This window comes from Haplochromis burtoni, unplaced genomic scaffold, assembly GCF_018398535.1.
Source record: "Haplochromis burtoni strain Fernald_Lab_line unplaced genomic scaffold, NCSU_Asbu1 Contig_309, whole genome shotgun sequence".
In the NCBI taxonomy this organism is placed as follows: Eukaryota; Metazoa; Chordata; class Actinopteri; order Cichliformes; family Cichlidae; genus Haplochromis; species Haplochromis burtoni.
Genome location: NW_024582670.1, coordinates 352961 through 380251, shown reverse-complemented (window position 1 = coordinate 380251; position 27291 = coordinate 352961). Strand labels below are relative to the sequence as shown.

Sequence of the window (27291 nt, the reverse complement as noted above, 5' to 3'; positions counted from 1 at the left end):
TCAGCGGTTCGCCACGGCGACACGGTGTGTCGTAGTGAGAGATGACGTGATCAGGAAAAAAAGCTGTCCGTTACCGGGAGGAAGAGGGCAAGCGTCCTGCTCAGGACAGGTAAAGATGACGGGATGATTTACTTAAGAGCGGGAGAAAGAATAGCGATTACTGTTCAGTGATCAGTGACTGAAGCCATGAGCAGTTTGTTATCGATGATAAGAGAGACGGCGCGAAGGAGCATCATTAGTACTTCATCACACTGCAGCTCAGGGTGTGTGTTTGTTTCCTGCTGCAGGACCACAAAGACTCAAACACGCCGGGACAGTCTCGTCCACCGGAAAAACCGCCGTAGGATATAAAAAATCTTTTTATATGAAATCACACCAGTAATTGATCCAGAATGAATGTGATATATTAAACAAACCCGGTTTAGGCTCTGTGTCTGTGGATGCTGGCAGCAGATTCGATGAATCAGCTGATATTGTGAAAATCTGTCACTTTATTAGGTACACCGGTCTGTGTAAACTATTCGAATTTAGTGCAACAGCTCTGCTATAAATGTGACCTCTAATGAACCCAGTAAACTAAATGATGTATTTATTTGCCAGGTCATGGTTAATGACTATGTTGGACTGAAGTGCTTTTAAAAAAAGATTCTTTTCTCTTCGTGTCAGGGACCAACGTCAATATTAAAGACAGCTGTCACCATACAATAGCTGCTACAAAATTTGATGTAATGATATTTTTGATAATATAGAAAAAGAAAAACTGAAACATGTCTTATCAGTGAGTGCAGGCAGGATCAGTGCAAACAAAAAGAAGGGCATTTTCTGTCTTTTCCAATAAGTTCACTGATGACAGACTACTTAACTCGATGAGAAAATTTGTCAGGATGCAGGTGCAATAAAGCGCAGGTCAAATGTAAGCACTAAAATATCCCAGGTGCTGGAAAATTTAAGTAAAAATGTATCATAACTATTTTAACACATTAACAATACATAAAGTAACTTAACTCTTCAGAAACTGAAGAATATTTTCTACCTGAGATGTTGCATCTAGGTTTATTTTCTTTTTAAACGGTTACTTAAAAACCACCTTTCCCACCATGTTACCTTGTTCTTGCATAGTATTTTTAGACCAACCCCTTTTTTTTGGTGGGTGGCTGTCATGTACTGACCCTGATTGCTGGTTGCTTCAGTCTCCATGCCAAAGTACCCTTGGGCACGATACTGAACCTTAAGGTGCTCTCTTATGTAGACGAAGTATAGAGAAAAGTGCAGAAAAGCTTTGTATGAAAAACATTACTAACATGACCTTTTTACCTTGAGACCTGCTGCTCTTGGTCTCAGACATGTTTGGGCTTATGTCATTGTGGGCAATGTTTTGCATAACTAATGCAAAACTAACAAGCACCTCTGATTGTAAGGCGATAGGAGGCAACCTCTCAGCTGCAGCCTGACTGACAGACTGCACTCACTCTCAGAGAGACTGTTGAAGGTTTGGAAACAACTGCTATGTAATTTGTAAATGCAGACAGATTTCCAACATGTTTTCATTAGACCGAATGAGTCTTTGTCATTTAGCACAACTCGAATTCAGTCAACTCAAATCAATTTACTGACCTTCCAACTAGTAGATGACTCACTATCATCTAATCCACAGCCTCCAAAAGATCCCTGAGGTAGCTAAACAACTCCTTAGTGGCAGTGCCTGTGGTTGGATGAGATTTCGTCCTGAGTTTTTCAAAGGTCTGGTTTAGTGGCCTCAGGATCTCATCTCTGTTTTTTGCCAATGAAGTGGTTTTGTTGGCTTCATCAAGCAATAACCTCCAGCTTGCACTTGGGTCATTTGCATCTAAATTAGAAGTGACTTGGGTGATTATTAGTGAGAAGTCTTTGGCAATGTTTCTCAGTTGGAAAAGGGTAGAGAAGTTTGGCTACGAGTGTGGGGAGATTTGAGTGGCAGATGACAGAAGACTGACGCGCAGTGGTGCAGACTCTGTATCAGTTTGTTGTGGTGAAGAGCGAGCTAGGTACAAAAGTGAGACTGTCAATTTACCCGTTGATCTACATTCATACTCTCAACAAGCTCTGTGTAGTAATCGAAATAATGAGAAGGGCTGAAAGAGTGCCTGGGCTCAGGATTAGAGGTAACGTGAGGAGCTTGGTCATTTGGGAGCTGCTTCCCAGATAAACAGCAGAAAGCGAATATGTGAACATATTAAATGACCAGTACTTGGAGCTAGCTTTATATACTCACTCAATGTTCAGACTGTCCTTATGCATGTGTGGTAATATTCACAAATGATCCAAAGTAGTTGGTGCATCATTGCAAAAACTGATGCATTTCTGTCTAGCTTCAGAAATGTTTATCATTGTATTTAATTAATACTCACGTTTTAATACATGCTGCCGTTCATTTCTCATGGACTTGCACACACTTTGATGTATTCTTGCACCTGCCACTGATCACAACATTTCTAACGTCCAAGTATTTGCACATCATTGGGTGCCAAATGTTTTGACCATGGAACAAAGTTCGTTTTTCATGTAATTACATTCAAATATTATTTTCTACATTTGTGTGATATAGTGAAGAGGATCCACAAGGACTTCACAAGATGCAAAAACAGACATTTTGTTTAGAAACTGATTCCATGAGCCAAATTTAATATCAAAACATTGAAATAGAAACTAAAAAAAAATCTGTGTCACAAAAAAGGCGCTTATGAAATAAGAGGCCAAAAGGGCAGGAGCTTGAGCGGTGCCTGGAGTGTATTTGTGCGCTCCCAGTGCAGAATACAGAGTACCTACAGGAAACATGATGTGTGTAATTTCTGTTATCGTACTGAAGAACAACTTGACCCTAAACAGTTCAGTAATAACCTCAATCCAGTCTGAACTCATTCTGGTTTAGTTTGGTTCAAGTTATTATTAAGTTTGAATATTGATTTAGGATACAGTTTCATGCACTCTGTGCAAGCCGGTTAACACAGTAATTTTATGGACTCTATGGATGTGATAAAAGCAATGAATAAAAAGAAAAACAACAACATCATCGCCATTGTCTGTCAGACTCCAAACCACATTACATCAGCTTGTATTTTAGCCTTAATCCCTCCCTCCGCTCCCTCATGTTGCCATGGCAAACCATCACCTCACAGCTGGATGGGGGTCAGGCTGTTCAGTTTGATGAGACAGAATAATCGTGTATTATTCAATCAAATTCAAACTTTGTGTTTGAATCAGGTTTACTTGTTTCTCTTGTGACTGTAAATAAAATATCTTTGGTGAAAACACTGACTGGTTATCCTACATCACCAATATTTGAACTTGTGACGTTTTGACCGGCAGTGACTGATGCTTTATTGTTAAAGTGTGAAAATACTGCTAAATGCAGTGTGTCGCACAGCTTATCATTTACCTTTTTAAAAAAAAATTGAGCCAGCAGTTATTTGGTCCTTTTCTACTCCTTTCAACCACATTATAATGTTTATTACTACTATATCTGAACCCAGCGTTTATGTGACATTCAGACAGTGTTTTCTCGTGCTTTAACACCACAAAACTCTATGGTAACCATGTTATTAATATATGGCAGGTGACTCACCATGACGACAGAGCTAGGTGAAGCCCAGCCCACAGAGGCGGAGTCTTTCCCTGAAGCTGCCAACCACTCCACACCGAAACAGGTAAAAACACAAAGGATAGAAGGATCAGTAAACATCATGAGATCAATACTGCTGTGACATCACTTCCTGCTTCCTTAGGGTGAGAAGGGTGGGGTGTCCCAAGCTCAGAGCTCCTTGGCAGAGGACTCAGCCAGTAACCTGTCGTCAAGCAGCTGGATTGCTCGCTCTCCCGCTAGAAACCCACTGAGCTTTAGAACAATGCAGGCCAGAGTGACCCTGCTAGATGGCTCCATGTTCACCTGCACCGTGGAGGTGAGATGGCTTGTTCATGTAAAGGGGCATGGAGATGAGGAAAGAGTGAAGACAGATGGAGTACCAATAAAAGATATAAATCACAACAGAAATAACAATCAGGAGGGAGAGAGCCCAAAATGATAAACAGTAAAATCACTGACCTATTTCTGTCTGTGCTTAGAAACGAGCTCGAGGTCTGCAGCTGTTTGAGAAGGTTTGTGAACACATAAACCTGCTAGAGAGAGACTACTTCGCTTTGTCCTTCAGAGATGCTGACAATAACAAGGTACCTGTCCACCCGTCCATCTGTTTACTGTCTTCCACCTGTCTTTCTAACCTCTGACCTTTTCATTGTAGAACTGGTTGGATCCAGGAAAGGAGATGAAGAAGCAGGTCAGAGGTCAGTATGGTCCCACAGCAAGTTGGGCAGGTTAACCCTGTGTGTTATACAACTCATCGCTGTGTGTCTCACAGGTGTTCCCTGGAACTTCTCTTTTAATGTGAAGTTTTACCCTCCTGATCCTGCACAGCTGTCTGAGGACATCACCAGGTAGGCTCACACACCTGTCAATCAAAGCTTTATAGTGCATGTCTCACTTGTTTCCATGTATGATGACGCTGATAAATTTTTCTGCCTTCAGGTACTTCCTGTGTCTCCAGCTCAGACAGGATATAGTTTCTGGTCGTCTTCCTTGTTCGTTTGCAACTCACACCATCCTCGGCTCCTACACAGTCCAATCAGAGCTTGGAGACTATGATCCCGGTACTCACTCTGCCCTATTATACTACTGTGACCTCTCTGTCCACATTTCTCTCTCACTCTGACCGCTCGTTCGTCTGTTTACATATTTCAGATGACTGTGGTGCAGACTACATCAGTGAATTGTGCTTTGCTCCGAATCAAACTAAAGAAATGGAAGAGAAGATCACAGAGCTGCACAAAACCTACAGGTTGTTCACCGCACATATTTCTTTCTAAACGGTGTCAATATTCAGAGCAGCAAAATTTTTTAAGTGTATGACTGTGTTTTTAGAGGAATGACTCCAGCTGAAGCAGAGATGCATTTCCTGGAAAATGTAAAGAAACTTTCCATGTATGGAGTCGACCTCCATCATGCAAAGGTAAAGACACTGTTGACAGTAAGCCCTGTTGTTTAAAAAAATAGCAACAACTTAGTTTCTACCCTAAATCATCACAATAGTGATCGGTTATCTATACCAAACCTGCATGTTTCCACCTGCACACAGATAAAATTGAGGCATTTTAAATACTTAGTAATATTGCAAGTCATAGATAATTCAGGCAGCTACCAGTTATTTAGTATTTGTGTGACAAGGACTAGCTATGCATCATGAAGCATTTACAAATGAAATGGAACGAGTCCAGCAGTTCATAAATACACAGGTGTCGACATTATATTCTTAATAGATGTTGTAGTGATACAGCAATTCATGATTCGTTCAGGTCTTTAGAAAGCATTTTCTTAAAGGGTGAGGCTGTCACGAGGGCGGCCCGACGTCCTCTAGTCCTCACTGCCCGGTACCATGGAGACTGGCATTTCCCACAGAATACCAGAACTGGCAGGGCCACCGCTGGTATTAGCTTTTCACAGATGAGAGCTGGTTCATCCTGAGCTTATGTGACAGAATTTGATTTTCCTGGTGTCTTTGAATTCAGGCCTCTGCAGGCTGATCCTTTCATTCCCAACACATTACCCAGGCCTTATCAGTAACTGACAACCAGCATGCTTTATTTTTTATATTGAGATTTGATATGTTTTCAAAGTGGTTATTTAATGTTTTAAGCAGTGTAGAATCAGCGGATTCCCAGGTCAGGTGCAAAGCACTTACTGATTTCACTGAACAAAACATGTATATGTGAAAGAAAATGACAGATTTAACTACTGGTAGCCAAGCTAGGATCCAGAGGCTTCGACCGTTAATTTTAACTGATGTCAGTTGTCAGACTCGACTAGATTGAAGCACTGTTCGTCTTCTTTATCCTGAGCCCACGATTATTAAATGTGCTCAGACTGTGTTCGTCCTTGAATGAACACATGAAAGCACACAGTGTGTTTTGGTTTCTGGACCCAACAATCTGATCAATATGGATGGCCCAGTTCCTGTCAAGAGTCAATTACATGTGAGTGTGTTTGTATGCATGTGTGTGCATATTTGTTGACAGTAATGGTTTTTCCATCAAGGCTGTTTTCCACTGATTCACTGTGTATGAAACACACATCACAGAATGACATTTTTGAAGAATGGATGTCATTCTCTGCATTTTGTGTCATTTTGCCGTGTGCGTGCGTGTGTGTTACCATTTAGTGCAGCTACAGTTTTGGAGGATTTTGGAGATGACCTCTATGTCCAGTTGATGGAGGAATCTAACCAGTATATTGATTCAAACTGAATTCAAACAGCCAGAGCAATGACAGGAGAAAATTCCCACAGCAAGTAATATGGTTGCATCCTACAGCTAGCAGTTCAATATTCAGGCCACAGAGTAATCACTTTGCCGCACTTGTCTGGAATTATACCACGTTTATCTGCTAGTGCCATCCCTCCACATTTCTTCAGATTAACTCTCTGTTAAAAAAAAAAAAAAGGTCACACCACGGTGCAGGAAATGTGAGTGTACAATCCCCATGATGATATATGCTCCTCTTAGCTCTCCATTTAGCTCCAGCTTTTGTCTCCTCCATAGCTCCTTTGGGACAACAGGCCTTGCTCCAGGCAGAACAACTGTCGGCCTGTGCAGATTTTTCATCACTTTGTATGTGTAAAGGAAAAACACAAGCCAACTTCATATGAAAACAAAAAACAAATCAGGTGCTTGGGCTGTAATATCCTCACCATGTTACCAGAAAAAAAACTTATGACATTCCCTTTCTTTCAGCAGTTTATACTTGTTGTGCTATAGAGGAAAATGCCATTAAATGTAATTAATTCCAGTTATATAATGACTGTTTTCGATGGGGCGATCGTGGCTCAAGAGTTGGGAGTTTGCCTTGTAATCGGAAGGTTGCCGGTTCGAGCCCCGGCTTGGACAGTCTCGGTCATTGTGTCCTTGGGCAAGACACTTCACCTGCCGCCTACTGGTGGTGGTCAGAGGGCCCGGTGGCGCCAGTGTCCGGCAGCCTCGCCTCTGTCAGTGCGCCCCAGGGTGGCTGTGGCTACAATGTAGCTGCCATCACCAGTGTGTGAATGTGTGTGTGAATGGGTGGATGACTGAATGTAGTGTGAAGCGCTTTGGGGTCCTTAGGGACTAGAAAAGCGCAATATAAATACAGGCCATTTACCATTTTCATCTTATTGTTACTTTTTGTCACTCCAATTTTCTCCTTTTTGCCTTTGTTTTTTTATGCCACCTTTACCATGATTCATCCTATTTTCCATGGCGCTTGTGCTCTGCTGAGGCAAAGCTCAAATCCTGCAATCACAGAATTGTTGATCATGGTTTCCAGGATTTATTATAAGACACGAGCATGTGCACTTATCTTGGATGATTGAATCCATCTCGACTTACTTAGTTCTCCCGAGTCATTCATACATCAATCCATTTTCATAGTTGCTTATCTATTTCAGGATTGCAGAGGGGCTGGGACCTATTCCACTCAATGGGTGTCCAGCCAATCTTGATGCAAGAACAACAGGCCTTTTTTCCCCTTGACTTTACCACTTTACCATTTACATTATTTTATTTTATTTTTTACATGTTTCTTTGATATAATGGAGAACGATAGCAAGGATCCCATATGTTGCAAACACTTATAGGAAAATAAATAAAAATTTAGTAGCCAATGACCGCTAAACACTGACACTGCCTAATATTGCATAGAAGTAAAGGCAGAGCATCTGAACAAGAGCACACTTCTGAAGCTGAGGGTGGAGAATTAGTGGATTAAAATATGAAGCTGAGGCAAAAAACTGCAAAATGACTGGACATACTGGCCAAGGTCTATGGCTCAAATGTACCTGTGTACTCAAACATTCAAAGAATCTTCTCAGAGAGTTTTAGTCTATACATTTCTAACAAAAGTTACTCTCCCAGTAACTCTACTGTGGAAGGGCCTTTAGGCTTAGTACGTTGTTTGGCAAGTTAAGTAAGAAATTGTGTGACTGGTTGTTAATAAAACGTGTTGCAGACTGGATGTGAATTTGCACAGAAGTCCATGCACATGCTGATAATTCATTTTACCTTTTTGCTGTATTCAGTTATTAACCATTTGACAAACAGAGAGAACCACTTTTTTCTCCAGCAAGGCTGCAACGTCTGTGAATTCTCTTTTGTAAATTTATAACGTATAAAATGAAATGACCTGCTTCACAAAATCAGAATTTTGCGGGCTGTAAAAGACAAAGTCGTCACTCCCGCGCTGTTGTATTTTTCCACTTGTTAAATATCATTGAAGTCATTACTTAAATTTTTGCTGCCGTGGTGTTATTATGCTCCGTAGGAGATATGTGCACCTGTCTAAGATATCCTGTTTGATGGAAACATGCTATAAGTGGCGCATGTACATGTGATCAGTGAGCAGCTTCATTTAAACAAAGAGCACCACAAAGATGAAGAAACTTGCTTGCACTGAATGACAGTAAGCTAAACACTGATGGTTAGCGCTTGCAGGGACGGTAGCATTACCCTTTAATGTTTTTATGTACAATGGTGTTGTAATGGTATAAAACTGGTATAACTTTAGACCAGCTGTTCTGTTGTTGCTCGGTTTTTTGGTTTGTTTGTTTTGTTTTTTTATTTGTTTGTTATCTGTCTGTCTGTCTGAATGGAGTAGATGATAGGAAGCGGCTTTGTTTGCCTGTCTTCAGCTAAGTCAGAGGTAAGACTCTTTCCTGTGTGTAGGCGTGTTTATATGTGGTTGTATTTTAAATGTGTATGTGTGTGTTAATCCTAACATTTCCATCTGGATGTTACTGTTTTTGTGTAGAGTTAGTTATTCATAAACAGCTCCTGACTTCACAGTAAGCCTTAAATCCACCCCCATGCTCCCATTTTAAGCATCAAGTAGTGCTGATTAAAAGACACAACTGAGAAAACTGAGGCTGCTTGTCTAATGTAACACTTGATATTCTGATTCTCTCTGAGCTGTAATCACAGTTTAAATCTCTCATGTGTCCAGATAGAACTGCAGTCTAAAGAAGTTTTGAGCGATATAGTTTCAACAGAAACTGAGAACCGCAGATTTCAACAGCCCAAGTCAGATTCAGACCTGCACTGAAAAGGAAAATACCAGCGGCTTTATAAGAACCTCTAAAAACATTGAAAAAACCAAATAAGCAAATTTTCTAAGCTTTGTTTTGTTTTTTAAATCAAACTGGTGATGCTGCATCTTCATGTAATACAGACTGCTGGAATTGACTTAGAAAGATGTTTTAGCTACTGCTTCAAATAGCTTCCCAAATAAGCACGATTCATTTCTCCCAAAAGTGTTATTTCAATCCCAATTTAAGTGCCCGAAAATATTTTAAAACACTTTCTTGGTTTTAGGAGCCATCTACAATGATAAACATGACTGGAGAGTTCTGTGTTAGCTTGGGTGTTTTTGTGTATTTGCGCAGGACTCAGAGGGTGTGGCCATTATGCTGGGTGTGTGCAATAGTGGTCTGCTGGTCTACAGAGATAGACTGAGGATCAACAGGTTCTCGTGGCCAAAGATCCTGAAGATTTCGTACAAAAGAAACAACTTCTACATCAAGATCCGACCAGGAGAGGTAGGAACACACATTGATGACTGGCCACAAGGTGGCTTTATTTCACTCACTGTTAAACAGAGTATTATGATACATCTATGTTGATATATCTATGTTACACTGACCCTTATGCTGTACTTCAGCAGCGTAATGTTTCTGTAATGTTACTTAGTCCCTGCAAAATGCTCAAGCATAGTTTGACCACTGAATGATAAGCCATTTCATATCCAGGTGTAGACTGTTTCCTCATTATTTTACAACAGTTTTCTAAAATAAATGGTCTTGAGTTGATAGCATTTGGTTACGTCTCATAATTAGCAAAAAACATAAACATAATAATTTGAGTGTTTTGAAAGGCGCTTTCAAATAAAATGTATTATTATTATTAATGAGCAAAAAACATAATTTTCAAAGATTGAAAAAATTCAGGGAGTGGCAAAATAAACATGCTGCGTATTCCTGCTTAAAAAGAATTAGGTCATTCGTAAACTTCTCTAGTGCTGTGTCTGTATTACAGTGGACTCTAAATCCTGAGTGAAACTGTTTGCACAGTGCGCAATGTGGGAGTCACTTTTAACCTGGTTACAAATAAACAAGTGTGGCTGAGCTGCTCATCCTATTGCTGAGCACAGACACACTTCAAAGAAAACTTGTTTACATTGCTTGTATCAGCTTATTGGTTTGTCACCATAGGTGAACACTGGAACGTAGATCAACCAGTAAATCAAAAGTTTTGATTTAACCTCCTAAGACCTGAACTTTTCCACAGCAGCATTTTTAATTTCTCTTTGATATTTGGGCTGATTGGGGCCCGATGAATGCAAAAACAAAGAATTACCAGATTTTTTTTTTACCTTATTTTTGTTTTTAAGAAAAATAAGAGCCACATATGAGGATATTCGTTTAAAATTTTGATAGAACAGTAGCAGGATAATGTCCTCGTAAGTGGATATCAGGCCCTTGCAGAGCAAAATTGAGTATTTTGGTCTAAATAACCCAAAATGTGATGTCCACATATGTGGACGCCAGGTCACACACCACAACAGCAGATTAGAGAGTTCACATTACTGCAGATCCTTCTGTCTGTCAATACCGCCCTCCACTCTTCCCACCTCACAAAAAAAAAAAGAGCTGAAAATGATAAAACTCTTCCACTCACTCCAAACCCAGAGTGGGCGTGGAACCGTTTTCTATCTGAGGACCAGGGCCTTAATCTTGGATGTTTCTCACCAGTGTGGTTTATATTCAGATACACACCACTTCACTGCTAATTGAAGTTCATCATATGAAGACTAGACCACAGACCATGGTTAAGACCATCCTCTGCTGCTTGGCTGGACACAGAAATTCTTTCCATAAAAATTACAAAGAGAATCTTTGACAAAGAGCAGCTCTGGCAGAGTCCATCAGCCGCCGCTGAACTCCCGTGCACACTTGAGTAAGGTCAAGAGCTGGTCCACACCCATTGCTCTTAATCACTACAACTGATGGACGGACACTCCTCCCTGAGACCCTGGCACAGATTATTCCAGGGAGACTAAGACGTATGATCCCCTGAAATTTGGAACACATTCTCTGGGCCTCTTTCCTGAAAAGAGGAACCCCGCCTCCAGTCTCCCCGTCCAGAGTTACTGCTCCAGACCTGCAAGAATGTTGTAGAGGCTTGTAAACCAGAAACACCCCACCTTATTCAGACATCACATTCAAAATGTGTCTGAATTTAGTTTAGTGATATTGGTATAGGATGTGCGAGAGTGACACCTACTGATGGGTTTATTTTAAAGCTAAGATGTTGATAAATAATCTGTCTCTCCCCGTCTTCAGTTCGAGCAGTTTGAGTCCACCATTGGTTTTAAGCTGTTCAACCATAGAGCTGCTAAGAGACTCTGGAAGGTGTGTGTGGAACATCACTCCTTTTTCAGGTCAGTCAACATCATGTCACAACGTGTGGTTTGTTTCAGAAATCATGCGATCAGTTTTGTGACAGCCATCTTTTGTCTCCTTACTTCTCTCTGGCCTGCCCTCCACCCTGTCTGTGTGCTTGTTTTTCAAATTCTCCTCATCTCATCTCCCCTTGCTCATCTCCATCTTATTCTCTTCCCTGTGTGTCTCTCCTCTCTCAGGCTATTATCACCAGAAGAAACTCCTAAGAAGTTCCTGACTCTGGGTTCAAAGTTTCGTTACAGCGGTCGGACTCAGATTCAGAGTCGCAGAGCCAGTGCTCAGATATCCAGACCAGCACCGCATTTCCCACGATGTATCAGCAAGAGGAGCATGTTGAGCCGCAGTTTAGATGGAGGTACTCGTGAATTCTGCATCAGTTATGTTTCCCAGAGTGCTAACAGGGTTAATATGGGTTATTAGTATTGCGCATTGTAAACAGTTTGCAATGAGAGAACTGGTCACTATAGCTCTAGCTGTATCATACTGGTCCAAGTAGTAATATTAGTGGCAATAGTGCATCCAACTGTACCAAGTTTGGAAGTCAAATTTTTCCTTGTATTTACTGGAATATTCCGAGTACTAGACCTGTACTACAAAGGAGGAATGGGGAATTTGAACTATGAGTTTGTTTTTCTTTCCAAGGCCAACTAGGTCAGTCCATATTGTTTAATGTTGTACCAACATTGTCCATTTATATGAATATGGTACTCGCTGTTTTATAAGTATTAATTGTAATCTTGGTTACTGGATTTTTGTGAAGCCACATAACAAAAACATATGGATATTTTTTTGTGTTAGCTAGCTCAGCAAAGTCAAAATGACTTGAGCAGTATTATCAAAGTTCTGTGTGGAGTAGTATGCACTGTGCTGACAGCTGGTTAAGTAACTGAACCAAGGTTTGTGTCTATGTTTTCTATGTGTGTATGCGCCATGTCATTCTTTCTTTCCAATTGTTGCACAAATGCAGTGAGCCACAGTCACATTTCACCATGTGAACACATCCTTTGCTCAATCCAGTAGCAAACTGCTCATGACCAGCACAAGTCATTTGGAATAATGGGTTTCATTGTTGCATTGTATTGTGAGTTTGTCTTCTCTCTACCATAAACTCTGTTTTATGCTTACTACCTATACTTTTCCCCCCCTCTTAATTTTCCCCTTACCTCACAACTGTTTGTGACAAATGGCTGCCCTTCCTGGTTCGGACAGTTAAAAGGGAGTTCGTCCTCCACACTGTCACCAAGTACTTGCTCACATAGGATTGTCTGTTCTTTGGAGTTTTCTCTCCAGTATTGTGGGACATTGAGTCAACGGCTGTTGTGAATTGGCGCTCTTTCAATCAGACTGAAATGAGTTATATGAAGAAGACTGTTAGGCACTGGCTCTATGCCTACTGCATAATTTTAAGTGTAATTTGTATGTACAGTCCAGGAGAAAATCTTTTTTTGGTTTAAATGGGGGTATATTATTGTATTTATATCCTGTTTTTGTTTCCTATATACTCCATTATAAACCTGCATAAAGATAAACTTGGTCAGCATAAGTTACTCTAGAGTTCTAGCCAGGTTGAAAACAAGCAACCATCCTGATGCTAAGAACTCTGACTCTAGGTTTAGCATACCTCGCTAACCCATTAGCCTTATGTTTAGGTTCAGCACTGACTGATTAGTTCATTCTTCCTCAGTATTTGACCAGTTTGTGATTGGTTCTCAGCTTCACAGACTGGACCTACCTCCTCTCCGATTGTCTCTCAAGCCATCACAGCTTCCCCAAAAGTCAATGGTGGCACTCACACAGGTAGTGCTCAATACTGCAGTTGCACTGCTACTGGCTGCTGTGGTACTGCTCTGTGACTGGGCTCCGATCGCTTTATTCAGCTTGTTCAGGAATGCCGTGTACTTGGTTACTCTGCTTCACTCCGATACACCTGATAACAGCTGTACATTTCTGTTCATTCTGCTCACATGCCCTCAGACTTGCATCCTGTTTTCAGCAGAATGCAAAAGTATTACATGTTTGTCACATGTAAGGTTAAACAACCATATCGCTCAAATAAACCTGTTGCCAATATTTTGATGTCCAGATAATTATCTGACAGAATTTATCAGTCTCAGTGCACGGTCATGTTGACACTAGTTATTAGCCCCATTAACCACACAGCTAGCAGAGCTCAATGAGCCATGATATTCAAAATAATATGCGGTCATGGCTTGGTGGTGGTTCTGAATGTTGATTGGCCCAGGCTACTGTGCATGCACCCTGAGCTGTTAATTGGCTGAGTGTGCCATTACTCTGACAGAGAAGTCGTGATGCTTTGCTGCTGATGAGAACAAACACAGCTTGAATGAGCATCATAGTGGTTGCTGTCTTTACTGTTGTACCTGTTGATGTTATTGTGATGACATTAGGGCTGGTGCACTTCTGTGTGTGTATATAGATATGGGTTCTGGGCTGTATGGAGCATCTAAAGCCATCGCCATCAGTGACCTCATCACAACAGTAACACCTGAGAAGAGAATGGAAGAGAGCAGTGAAGTTCAAGGTAAGAAACAATGTCTGTGGTTGATCTTGAACCAGATACTTAATCTGTCAAATTATCTAAGACCTTGCACAAACTTCTCTTTTTTTCCTATGTCACCCTAGTTGAGGAGGTGCAGGAAGTGGAGAATGTGAATGAAAAGGAGCAAGAGGAAGAGGAAGAGGAAACCAAAGAAACAGAGATTTCACAGCAGAGTACTCTCACTCCTCAGAAAATAGACACCAAAGTAATTGTCTCACCTGTCAACCCAAACTGACCAGTTTTCTATTGCTGTGTGAAAAACTAGATTTTGGGCCCCATGTTTCATGTTGTGCTGTGTGGCAGGCAGGGTGTAGGATCCACCTACACCCCGATCCACCTTAAACACAGCTTTAATCCTGGGAAAACAAACTCTTCATGGGAAATAATATTTACAAAATAAACCAAAACCTTCAAACACTAAACTGGGGACAGGAACAAACAGAAACACGAAACAATAATGTGAGTGCAACGCAACACAGGGCAAGGAAAACACAGGGCTTAAATACAGCTGGGAGAAATCAAACTTAACGAGGCAAGGGAAGCAAAACTAGACACACTGACATGAGACACAGACTTTCAAAGTAAAACAGGAAACACAACAGGCACAGACACTGAACAAAACCTACACTAAACTCTTAACCAGAATTAAACTGAAACATAGGATACAGAATAGTAACAAAATCCAAGAAACTAAAAATGCTGGGTCAAAATCACCCAGAACCATGAAACCATGAAGGCCCACAAACATTTAAAATGGTGTGTTAACCCCATACAGGTGCCATCCTTCTCATTAAATCAAGTTTGCGTTACTCCCAGCAGCTGGTAAAATCAGAAAAATACATATAATACAAACGTAATAATAATCTGACATTCCTACTGAAGTTCTCTATGTGCTCAACTTTATATTTAGTTTTTACAAAAGTAGATGTTTTTACCATTTGAATCCTCGGTTAAAGAGCAGCTGGCAGGTAAAAGATTCTCTTTATTTGCATATAATATTTGTTAGGAATCAGTTTGGAAGTGAACACATGCATTTTACATGGTTTGCAAGAGAGTTATTTGGTGGTTTGTGCAGGGGAAGAAAGGACTCTGCTGCTGTTTCAGTCATGAAAGAAATACATGCGCGGTTAATTTAAGTTCCTGGATGTATGAAGCCTTGATTAGAATTTAGAAGCCAGAACTGTATGATACTAATAGCTGGTGTAGTTCTTTCACTAGTGTCATGGGTGGGTGAGAGACACAGTTTAACAAAAACCCATTTCCTATTGCTGATATCGACCTCATCAGCTACTCTCTCTCCTGTTGCAGTCAAGCAGAGGTGGACAGAAACTCTGCTACAAAAACAACTTTAAAAGGATTATTTCAATATGTGCATTTTTGCCTCATTGCTTGATTTTCCCTCTGAGGTCCCAAACCTGCAAGTTGCTCTTTGAAACTATTTCAGATCCTACCACACTTCATTTCACAGCAGAAGGCGAACTAACTGGTTTTGATCTGGAGGTTATGTTTGCACTGATAATTCAACTTAAACGTTTTTGGGTTTTTTTGCTTACTTACTTTTTCTTGTTCAGACTGAGCTAACTGATACTGCTGTGGACGAAGACCTGACAGCTACTGAGGTACACATCTGTGATCGTATGGTTAATAATTCCATTGTGGAAAGACTTGTTAACATAACCCGTCTCTCTGCCTACCTATCTATCTGACAGTCTGACCAAGATGAAGATTTGAAAACTCAGGTAACACCTGAACTATTTTTTCTTCATATGTGTTGATCCCTCTTCTGTCCTCACTTATGTCTTCTGTCTCATCTTACATCCCCCCCCCTCTTCCCTGTCTTTAGGGTAGTCCTGAGGAGATGCAGAAACCTCAGAGCACCATCAGTGCCCTCAGACGCTCCTTTTTAGAGGGAGGAGAAGGAGAAGGAGGAGGAATGACAGAGTGGGAGAAGCGTCTGGCCTCGTCACCTCTCCGAAGGGTCGATGACTCCCCAATGATTGAACCTCTGGAGCCCGATGAGGTGAGACAGTCATGGATGGGTTATCTTGTGGCATTGGGTTCACAGACACCTGCAGTTGGTAAATGTTGTTTCAGTGCTGTGACTTGGAATTTTTTCCATTGATTGTGATGTAGTACATTGCCACAGTTTGTGGGTTGAATATTTACAACACACATCTTTGAAGTTAAACTGTTTTTTTTTCCAGGTACCTTTTTTTTGGTGATGTGTGTGTAAAGCTGTGCTCACTTGCATAAAAGTGTTGCACTACAGGAGCCGGTGCCATTATCCCAATTTGCTGTTAGCATGTTGATAAGAAAACTAATCCCAATCTTATCTTTCAGATGTCGGGGTTGCAGACATTTAGACTGTCTCAATAGTTTTGAAAATTCTTCATGGGCCCAAGTTAACCAGCCCCGAGGAAAACAGAGAAGCTTTCCACCCCCAATAGCAGGAGATGAAAATAGATCTACAGGTCACATGTCTATGTGCTTGTTGTTACCTCCTGTTGCCAGTTATAAACGGGAAATATTGATCTGTATCTCAAAGCTGATTGATTTATGACCCTTACGATCAGTAGAAACTTCCTAGAAGTTTAGTTGCTCTTCAGCTCAACAACAGTAGAATTTAAGCTGAAACTGGTGGAACTTGAATAAAACCTCAATGTGATATCAAATAAACTTTGGATAAGCCTTGGTGAGAAAGATGGCGTTCAGTATCTTGCCCGTTCAACATTCACACAGGCAGACAGAGCTGATCTGCATCTGTCTGGCTTCACCGCTACTACTTTGAGTCATTAAACTGGGCCTTCCCACTGGATTTGTGTATTGTGTTACGGCCCAACCAGTTTCACTATAGTTTCAGAGAATGAAATTCTACTGTTTTATTAGTCTGTAATTTAGCACTAGTTAGCCAGTAGCACTCATACCATTTACAGTATGTATGAAGCTTGTGTTGTTTGTATTATTTGTTTATAACACTACATCTAACCACTACATCCTCTCAACAAAACATAGTAACTTCTAGCAACAATCAAAGTAAAAACAAAGAAATATGGCAGCAACCAAATCAGGTGTTATGCTTTAAAGTCCAAAATGACTGGATTATTGCTGTCATGATGGCTATATCTTTCTTTTGCGCTCAGGAAACTGGTCTCGTATGTCACATGATTTCTTGCTGAGTCTGTGCTTATTTAATATTGCTTACCTGTGCGCTCCAGGAGGGCGGGTTCATGACAAACCAAGCTCCTCCTCGGCCATTCAAAAAGAAGAGCTACACAGTGGGGCAGACTTACTGCACAGTCTCTGGCAGGGTTTTTACCATGACGATCATGGATGACAGCTCTGATGCTACCATGACAACAGCAAGTGTCAAACCCTGCCAACAAGTTCAACACATTTCACAGCTCACTGCTGACGATGACATCACAGAGGGACCGCTGATTGCCATCCCTGAGGTAAAGACTCCGACTTCACCTTCGGACCTGCCACCTGTTGACAACAGACAAATGATTAGTGTGGCTGAAGGTCTCGACTTCTGTGGGGCCAGAGTCTCTGTGAAGTCCTTCCCTGCCACCCCTACATCCTCACTGGACAAGCTAAGCCCCATCTCTGGCAGGAAATCACCTTTCATGGCAGCAGTGGTATGCTGATTGGTTGGTTGGTGGTCAGCATGAAAACAAGCATGAAAACAACAACCTGGCAGCAAAATGTTAACCTCTGCAGCACTGACACAGGAAGCGTGGCTTAACACTGGCTCGTCTGAGCTAGTTCAAACTGAATGTCTTGAGCTCCAAAAGACTGTAGATATCTGAGGGACCAGAGTATCAGGAGACCAGGATCTCCACCTGGTGAACTAGGTCTCCTGGTGGTCTGATAAGGAGATGCTGCAGAAAAGTTGATTTTCCATCAGAAAAAATTGATTACAGGATTTTAATCACAATTGATGCTGGATTAGATCATAATGGATGTTCTGCTCTGTTGTGATTGGTTGTTTTGCATCTTTTGTGGCATTAGCTGATTTCCACGTAATGTGTGTCTTAGACGGTCTTGTTGCTGACAGGTAGTTTTAAAAAACCAAAAGTTTTTCTTATTTAAAAATTACATGATTCCAGCAGGTTCCTCTACCCATCTAAAAGAAATGTGCGACGGTGTCCTGATGCTGACAAATCTTCTAAATTAAAAAACTTAAATGGAAAAGTGTGACTTGTTGATATTACTGTTTTTATAGTGCTTTCATCCTATTTCATTGTCTGCCATAGATGGTCAGTGAGTATGTAGCAATCAATCACAACAGAGCTTATCCAATCTAGTGGTGCTGGTCCTTCTCTGTTTTTGATTGGGTTTCCTTCTTCTCCAGGAAGCGGCACCTGTGAGCTGCAGTGTTCAGTTTAAACTCTGCCCAGCTTCTTGCTTCACCTCCTCCCAGAAACCATTTTGTGTCTTCTCCTTTGATCAAAATGGAAAACAGGAAGCTGATCTTTCTAGTTGTTTTCTTCTGTTTGATGTTGTTTATTTATCCTTCGTGAGCTTGGGGGTGTGGCTTAACTCCATTTTACTGCTATTTTTCACTTCTGTTTTGGTTGGTTACTTTGACTTTGTAATGCTTTTTTACTTTGTTGGAAGCTGCTGCCTTTTTATTAACATTCCTGTCCATGCGAGGTGTAAGCAAAGAGACAGCAAGTCACAAATCCACCACAATGAGAGATTTCATAATAAGTTGTCTCAGTACTTCATGAGGCCTGTACCACAAAGCAGGATTAGAAGTTTAGCAAGGTAAATGCAAGTTTAACCTTGTCACCAAAGTGGCTCAGTTCCACTGGTGTTGCCATGGCACACTTTGATAAGAGAACCACTACTGATCAATTAATTCTGTTGGAACAAAAAAAGTGTCCAACCCTGAGCCAAAGACACTTTTCTCTTAGAGCAAATTGGACTTATTCTTAAAGCAAACTTAGGGATTCTGAAGTTACCCGTAATCCTTTTATTTAAAAGTCCAAACTAATTGTTAATCCTGTAACGTTGATGTTTAAGAAGCCTCATGAGGAGTGCTTAGAACTGAGGGGAGATGATGAAGACTGGAAGAGAAAGAACTAGTTAGGTGGGGATTGTCTTGTTTTTGTTTCATTGTTTATTAATGTAAATAATGATTGGACTGGTTGTTATGCAGCTCTTTTCTACTCTACCTGAGCACTCAAAGCACTTTGTACAACATCCCTCTTTCACCCATTCACAACAGCATTTGTTTTTATGTATAAGTTCTAACATTTACATTTACCAATTCACACTTTAATGGATGAATAAGAGCAACTTGTTAATAACTTACTCAAGGATATTTGCCACCAGCTTTTCAATTAATAGATGGCTTGCTCTACATCTGAGCTACACCACCCCAGTGTCTAGTTGACATTACAGTTTACTATATTGTGAACTTTCCCAAAGGGGTGGCTGTAGCTCAGGTGGTAGAGCAGGTAATCTACTGATCGGAAGGTTGGTGGTTCGATTCCTGGCTTCCCCTAGTCTGCATGCCAAATATCCTTGGGGAAGATACTAACCCCAAATTGCTCTCCGATGCATCCATCAGAGTGTGTGATGTTACTTAGAAAGCACCTAGAAAAAATGTGCTTGTGTAAAGCGCTTTGAGTGCTCAGAAGAGTAGAAAAGCGCTATATAAGAACCAGTCTATTTACCAAATGAGCATCATTAAGAAATATAGATCTTCAGGACAAACTCTGTTTCATGTTCTTTTAAAGGAAATTTAATATTTTCTATAAGCCTTAATATAGCAACCACAAGTAAGCCAGTCTGTCAGTTTTCTTGCTGAAGCTTTTTGAATCAACTGAAGACTTTTTAAGGATGTTTTAAGAAATCCTGTTAATAATCAATTACAGTAGTCTAGCCTAAAAGACTGCCTAACATCACTCTGACACAGGATGTTTCTAATTTCAGAGATATTGACTACAGTATGCTCTAATCGCTGTAATGATATATTATGGTCTGCAGTATCAAATGCTGCACTGAGGTCTAGCAGGACAAGCACAGAGATGAGTCCACTGTCAGAGGCCACAAAAAGATCATTTTAACCTTCACTAAAGCTGTTTCTGTGCTGTGATGAGCTCTGAAACTGTAACTCTTCAAATAAAATTCCTCTGCAGATGATCAGTTAGCTGTTATACATGAGTTAAAGCCAAAGGAATACTTGGCTCGCAGAGTTCTGACATTGTGTCAGCCTGGCTTCTAAAAGGGATTTCCACCAGATTTAGGAATGTGTTCATGGGAATTTCTCACCATTATTCCAAAAGTGCATTTGTGAGGTCAGACATTGATGCTGGATGAGAAAGACTGTCTTGTAGTCTCCACTCTAATTCATGTTGTTCTGTCGTGTTGAGCTCAGGACTTTGTGCAGGCTGTTCAAGTCCCTCCACACCAAAATCACTCATCCATGGCTCTGTGAACCTTGCATTGTTTACTGGTACACAATCATGCTGGAACAAGCCATCCAAAAACTGTTCCCATAAAGGTGGGAACATGAAATTGTCCAAAATGTCTGAAGAGTTACTTAAGAAGAGGGGTCGAGCCCAACACCTGAAAAACAACCCCACACCATAAACGCATCTGCCAAACGCCAAACTCAGACTCATCAGTTGAAATTGTCAGATGGAGCAGTGTGATTTGTAACTCCAGAGACCATGCACTTTACACCACTCCATCTGGTACTCTAGAGAGTCCATTAAGCTCTCTATGAACTGTTCTTGAGCTAATCTGAAGGCCACATAAAGTTTGGAAGTCTGTACTAGTTGTCTCTGCAGAAAGTTGGCGACCTCTGTGCACTATGAGAATCTCTGATTTTGCTTTAAAACAGAGTTGCTGTCATTGCCAGCTGCTTCCACCTTGTTATAATACCACTAACAGTGGTATTATAATTAACAAAGACATACTTGTACATTCTTACCCATAGCTCCTCCATCAAGGTCCTCTCCTCCGGATGCATTTTGCAAACTGAGGCAGGAAGACGAGGAGGCTTTAGATAGGAAAATATCAACATAATTCAAGGCTATTTTAAATAAGCCCACCATGGCTCCACAGTGTCCCCTGCATGGCTGGAGTTTTATTTTGAGACTTTTAATTACAAGTTTCTTCTTTGTTTTCACTGTAACTGTTGTTTTTTGTGTGTTTGATATGTGCAGCCTAAACCTACATTTGATGATATGTCTCCTGAGCTGACAGCTCTGCTGAAATCAGCCAGAGAGCAACAAACCTTCAGAGAACACGACCTGCTCAAGGTGCCTTTTTCACTAGCTGTCTTCCTTGTTGTCCAGTTGTATTTTTGTCTGGCTCTCTTTAACTCCTCTTTCAGGTATTTTATTGCCTGCCTTCTGTGAGTTAATAAGTCTCTTTTCTCTGTGGATTTAATCTCAGTGTTCTTATGTATGAGAACCAGCACCGCATCTTGTCAAACCTACAATCAGTTCTCCTCACTGCAGCTTCTCTCAGCCAGTAAAAGAAATCCAGCATCCCATCTCAATGCTTTAAAGTTTCAAAAGCTAGTCTCAGTCTCCAGGTTTGTGAATTCTGAGCAACAAATTATCTCAGCTTCTCAAGAACCCTCCATTGCCACAATTATTGGTCCGAGTTCTAACACTAAGGACATAAGCAGAGCATGGGTTCTCCTTGCCCCTTCACCAACAGTACTGATCTGATTCATGTCCTCCAGGCTGTTATGACATCCCTGCAAGACATCCACACTCCCCTGCATCCTCTAGCAAGATCATAAAGAACAACCCTGATACCGATCTGCTCCATGACCCTGTAGCAGCTGCTTCACCCTCTTCATACTCACCTCAGTGGTTTCTGGTTATTCTAAGCTGTCCTTTCATTTTCAAGGCTACATATTCACAAAAATATTACAAGTAAAATAAATTAATTTAAAATCCTCAGATCCTGAAGTGCACAGTTTAACTAGTTCGAGCTTAACACATAACTAGCACTGTTTAAGAGTCTAATTATAAAGAATTCAAGAATACATTTTTCATCTCAGCGTTCACGTTCCAGCAAATGAATTAAAAGATCACCTGTTTGTAGCTCTTTTGATACGTGGACTATGACAAAGGTTTGTTGTTATTAGACCATGCATGACTTATTTTTATGTAAGAATTGTAATTGTGCTGTTAAAGAGCATAAATTGGTCTCACAGCTCTGGGAAAGAAATACGTAAATTGAGGTGACCATTTATGTGATTTGATTTTGTAAATAAAACTGAATTTAATTTCATTTTAAAAAATAACAGTGACTGCCAGTGTTACGCCTCAGCCTCCTCCGTTATTCCAGTCACAAGATTTTCAGAAAACTTGACCCCTGAATCTTACCTTGGGGTCAAGGACACCAGGACTGGTCTAAGATTTCTAGTGCATGTAAAATTCGAATTCATCTGAGATTTTTAGAAGATGGACCTATGTTGTAAATTTCAAAATCCTACATCGCCTCATTCTCTGATCTCACTTTCACAAACTCGTGTTTCCACACTGCAAACAACAACCCTGTTTAACAGGTCATCTTTTCCAGCTTGCCCATATTCAGATTGTTACTGGATCACACTTTAGTGTACAGTCCATCTCACTGATAAAATTAGCTGGCAGTGGCGCGTGGTTGTTCAAAACTAATATCAGAGGCACATAATTTAAATGTAAGCAAGTAAAGTCATGTGTGTCACTTACTCAGTCGAGGCTCCTCAGTACCCAATCTGCTGGTCACAGTTTCATTTGAAAAAGGTTTATGCACAGATTTAAAGTTCTGGTCCTTGCTGTTTTATTACTGGTGAAATTCTACACACATATAGTGCTGTGGACACGTTTTGAGGGGTACTGGGGTAACTGGCAGGCAGTTGTTTACCAAACCTTCATCGTAGGCTTTCTGTTCTATTTCCTGGCCTTCAACAGCTTTCCGCCCTTTCTACACCATACTCCTTTCAGTTAGTTATGTCGATACTCCTTTCATATATTATGCCATAGCTAACCTGTTATGTCCATGTCATGCCATCTCCAGCACCACCAGCATTTGGACTCTGGTGGGGTCATTTCCTACTCTATGAATAATCACCAAATATTGCTTAACCTCTGTATTTCGGGAAGTTCAGTTCAATTCACAAAGAACTGCCATTTACATCAGTCCTTCAAATCGGTTTGCAGCAGAATGACACACATGTGCAGCACTATCATCAAGGAGACATCACTTGTTAAAATAATCACCTAATGTTCTGTGATTTCACTTCGTTTTTCAGACTTCAGAGAAGGTGGAGACAATAATGCTGGTGACAGAGCCACATGACGAGGACGAGGCAATGGTGGACCAGCAAAAGGTAGCAAAAGAAAGTCATGTGGGCATGCCCTTTGGTAATCTACCAGCCAACCCAGCAGGTGTTGATGATAGCACACAGCAATGGGCCTGTGACAGTTTTAATGATGGTCGGGCTAATAGTCCAACAAGTGATGATGATGATGATATTAGCTACGAGCCCAGCAGCCAGGCTAGCGATGACAGTGCTAGTGAGATTAGTGAGGATGCCGTCAGTGTGCTGGTACAGGCAGCAGTGGAGGAGGCCATCGAAGCTGCAGTCAGAGAGACTCAGGCCCCCAACGCTAATGACACTAATCAGGATAACATTAACAACAAGATAGCAGTTAGCTTTTGTGAACAGGAGCAAGCTAGCTCTGTCCTGGACTCTCAAACACCTGGGACTCTGCATTACACTGACAACGAAGACTCAGACGACTCACAGGAAGATGAAGGAGGGTGGCAGTTTGAAGAAAACTCCCCTCCGCCCTCTTTACTCCATCCCACATCCAGGCACTTGGCCCATCAGATGCAACCATCTGCCCACAGGGATGACGATGAGTTCAAACCACTACAGGAGGTAACACCTGAGACACTTGCCCAAATGGCATCTGCGACTCCTATACTAGTTACCCTTGCCCCATTTCACCACCCTGAAACTGCACCTACCCCACCTGACCCAGTGACCTTTGGCCCATTTCTTCCTTAAAATCTAATCTACCCTCTGTTCACATGAATACATCGAAATATTATGTCAGTCAGACGAGAGTTTGATATATTTTCAAACTCTAGGCCGACTTTCCCGTTTTTCCTAATTTTGCTTAAAACATAGAAGCTATGCCCATCTGATATACAATCTGAGTCTTGAGAGGGAAGTCAATATGGAGACCAAGCAACATCTCATTCGACTGCAAAAGGTTTATGAGTGGTTTTAAAGAGGTTTGTGGGAAAACCTCCCTCGGCTCTCTTGCTTCTTAATGTTAGTAATTTTATTTATTCCTGGTGACTTTATGGGCTCAGTGGCTAGTTTGTGAAGACAAAATTCATTAATTTGTAAACTAGAGTATGACCATTGGCTAAGAACTAGACCCCCTTTTAGCTCAGCATTACCTGTTTCAGAATATTAAGATGATAAAGGCAAGAACACTCAGTTTGAGACCTCAGGATGTCTTAACCAGTGCTGGTGCTGGCTGTAAAGGGTTCAATTGATTAGAAAGATAAACACTCTGGGAATGAGGAAGACTAAGTGTTTAGTTTAAGAGGTCAGTTTGTACTATTTAATTAGGTGAAAAGAATTCAGAGGATTACTTTGAAGTGATGTAAAAGTTTACTGCGTAGTTTAATCAATCAAAAGATGTGAAGTTAATATGAGTAGTACCAGAAATAGATGGATACATAAATATTTTTCCCCAGACTGACATCCTGTGTTTTATCCTCAACATTTTTTTTTCATCAGTACAAAAATGTGCTGGTATTTGGTTATTACTCTTCCTCATGGGCTGATGTTCATACTTGTTTCAGAGCCAAGGAGAATCTGATACTCCTGCTGGTCTGCTGCTGAGCTCACACAGCTACACTACCGAGACCTCCAACACCACTACCACCACTCACATCACCAAGGTAACACAGGACCAAGGTACCACCATAATATGCAAGATTTACATTACTGCCATGGCAATACCACCACACACCCATCAACAAAATGACATGATAACTATGGGAGCACTACTGCTACTACATGAGCCCCACACGTGTCACCCAGGTAAAACCATAACCTAAGAAATCCCACTGCAAACCATGGTAATATTGTCATGGCTGAAAAGGTTTGTTGAAACTATTAAGGGTTTACAAACAGCATTAAAAAGCTGAGAAAAGGTAGGGCATAGAAGACATATGTGAAAGATAAAGACGCTTGACTGAATTCGGATGTTTCTCCCTTTTCTTCTGCAGATGGCAAAAGGGGGGATTTCTGAAACCAGAATAGAAAAGAGGATTGTGATTTCTGGAGATACAGAAGTTGACCACAACCAGGTAACTTGAATGTTGTTGTTTCTGTAATGGTGTGTTCAAGGGATGAGGACAGAAGGGTTGTTAAAAAGTTAAAGAAACGGCAAGCTTCATTCACTCATACACAGAGCATTTTATTTTATGCACTTTAACTCATTCACTGCCATTGACGTCTATAGCCGTCAATTGCAGTGAATGAGTCAATGGGTTTAACTCATTCACTGCCAATGGCTGGCAGTGAATGAGTTAAGCAATTAACCACAACATTTGCAACCAATTTGGAATCACCTAACATGCATGTCTTACACTGAACAAAACTTTTGTTTTTGCTCCGATTTTTCACGAGCTGAACTTAAAGATCTGAAACATTTTCTACATACACAAAGGACCCATTACTATCAAATATCGTTCACAAATCTGTCTAAATCTGTGTTAGTGAGAACTTCTCGTTTGCCGAGATAATCCATCCCACCTCACAGGTGTGGCATGTCAAGGTGCTGATTAGACAGCATGAATATCGTGTGCCTTAGACCAGCGGTCCCCAACCCCCGGGCCTCGGACTGGTACCGGTCCGTGAGTCGTTTGGTACCAGGCCGCGAGAGTTGAGGCTCAGGTGTGAAATGTATAGTTTTCAGGGTTATTTTGTTATCGTTTTTATTGTTAACTCGGTTTTCCTGGGTCTTTTCACTGCTCCTTCTGTCTCATTTTCAGGACTGAATCTGGACGCCCAAGGGGTTTAGTATAGAGTGCATTGCCAGAAACAAAACTGTTGGCTGCAGCATCCACCGAGCATGGATGAACTGAGGATTTGGACACACATTCATGCATGGACACACATATATACAGCATCGCCTGCCTATCTCACAGGGGGTGGAACCAATGGCTGAGTTAGCATTAGTTCGATAGTGTGACTAGATGAGTAGATTTAACTGAAAGTTTCACATGCAACGCAGAGATGGGAGAGAAAGACGTGTTTCCATAGCAACAGACAACCTACACTGGACCTTCACTATGAATCAGCTTCTGAAGCATTTACTTATATAAGCCTTCCCCCACACCTCATTCCCCAACACTCTAAGGTGGGCATCTGATTGGCTAGCTGACTCAGGTGTGCTTGCTCCTCTATTGTTGGGAGACAGCAGCTTTTCAAAACATTTAGCCTGACATCTGAAAGATAGTGCTTCGAGCTTTACCTGGTGAGAAACTTGATGCGTACTATCACCAGCTGATCAAAACAGTTTCCTGTCTAACAAGAAAAAACAGCTAAAACTCTGCTTTGAATTTACCCATAATGCAATAGTAATGTGCCATTCGCTAAACCTTCCACGAAAATGACGATGAATCATTCATGTGTGTGTGTTTTTGATTTCTGTATCCATTTATTTATTAAATTACAAACTGATCACAGCCCCTGATTACCGACTACTTTCTCTGTTGTATTAGAGACTTCTGCTTCCCTGGTATCAAACTGACCATCACCTCTTTGTGAAAGTTTACCGACGTATAAGAGACAGACGTGTCCCAATTCAGCGGCTAAATACTTCAAATGATACTGTATACAAAGGATGCAGTCTCCATAGATCAGAAATGGTGAACCAAAGAAAGGTTTCCTATTGCATCGTTTAAAAGTTGTGAAAGCTAAGGTCGGCCAATGGCACTGCTCATGCTGTGAAACTCTTTATAGCTTGTTATAGCTTATACTGTAAAACGTTGAAAATGAGCTCAATACTCATGAAATACTGTGAAATACATTATTGAAACATAATGCGAATCTAAAAACATCAGGTATAACAGCAAAACCATAACATGGATCCGTGTAGTCATTTTCTT

The 27291-nt window shown here is 41.0% G+C and overlaps 1 protein-coding gene across 8 annotated transcripts; it reads left to right on the top strand.

Annotated features, from left to right (window-relative positions):
* On the top strand, window positions 1-26876 carry epb41l3a (erythrocyte membrane protein band 4.1-like 3a). Of its 8 annotated transcripts, none has more exons than XM_042228174.1 (25): window positions 1-109; window positions 3593-3683; window positions 3762-3935; window positions 4099-4203; window positions 4275-4317; window positions 4392-4467; window positions 4559-4680; window positions 4772-4868; window positions 4952-5039; window positions 8711-8755; window positions 9495-9647; window positions 11451-11548; window positions 11750-11925; window positions 13284-13367; window positions 14008-14112; window positions 14214-14335; window positions 15702-15749; window positions 15840-15869; window positions 15974-16150; window positions 17346-17768; window positions 21312-21407; window positions 23402-23479; window positions 24976-25074; window positions 25405-25485; window positions 26173-26876. In XM_042228174.1, exons 2-25 carry the CDS (start codon window positions 3603-3605, stop codon window positions 26176-26178), a joined length of 2607 nt encoding a protein of 868 aa, XP_042084108.1. In that variant the 5' UTR covers window positions 1-109; window positions 3593-3602; the 3' UTR covers window positions 26179-26876. The 8 variants fall into 8 exon arrangements, with proteins under 8 accessions (XP_042084108.1, XP_042084111.1, XP_042084112.1 ...); XM_042228175.1 differs by lacking the exon at window positions 1-109 and adding an exon at window positions 116-263; XM_042228176.1 differs by lacking the exon at window positions 1-109 and adding an exon at window positions 265-340.
* Window positions 26877-27291: the final 415 nt, after the last annotated feature.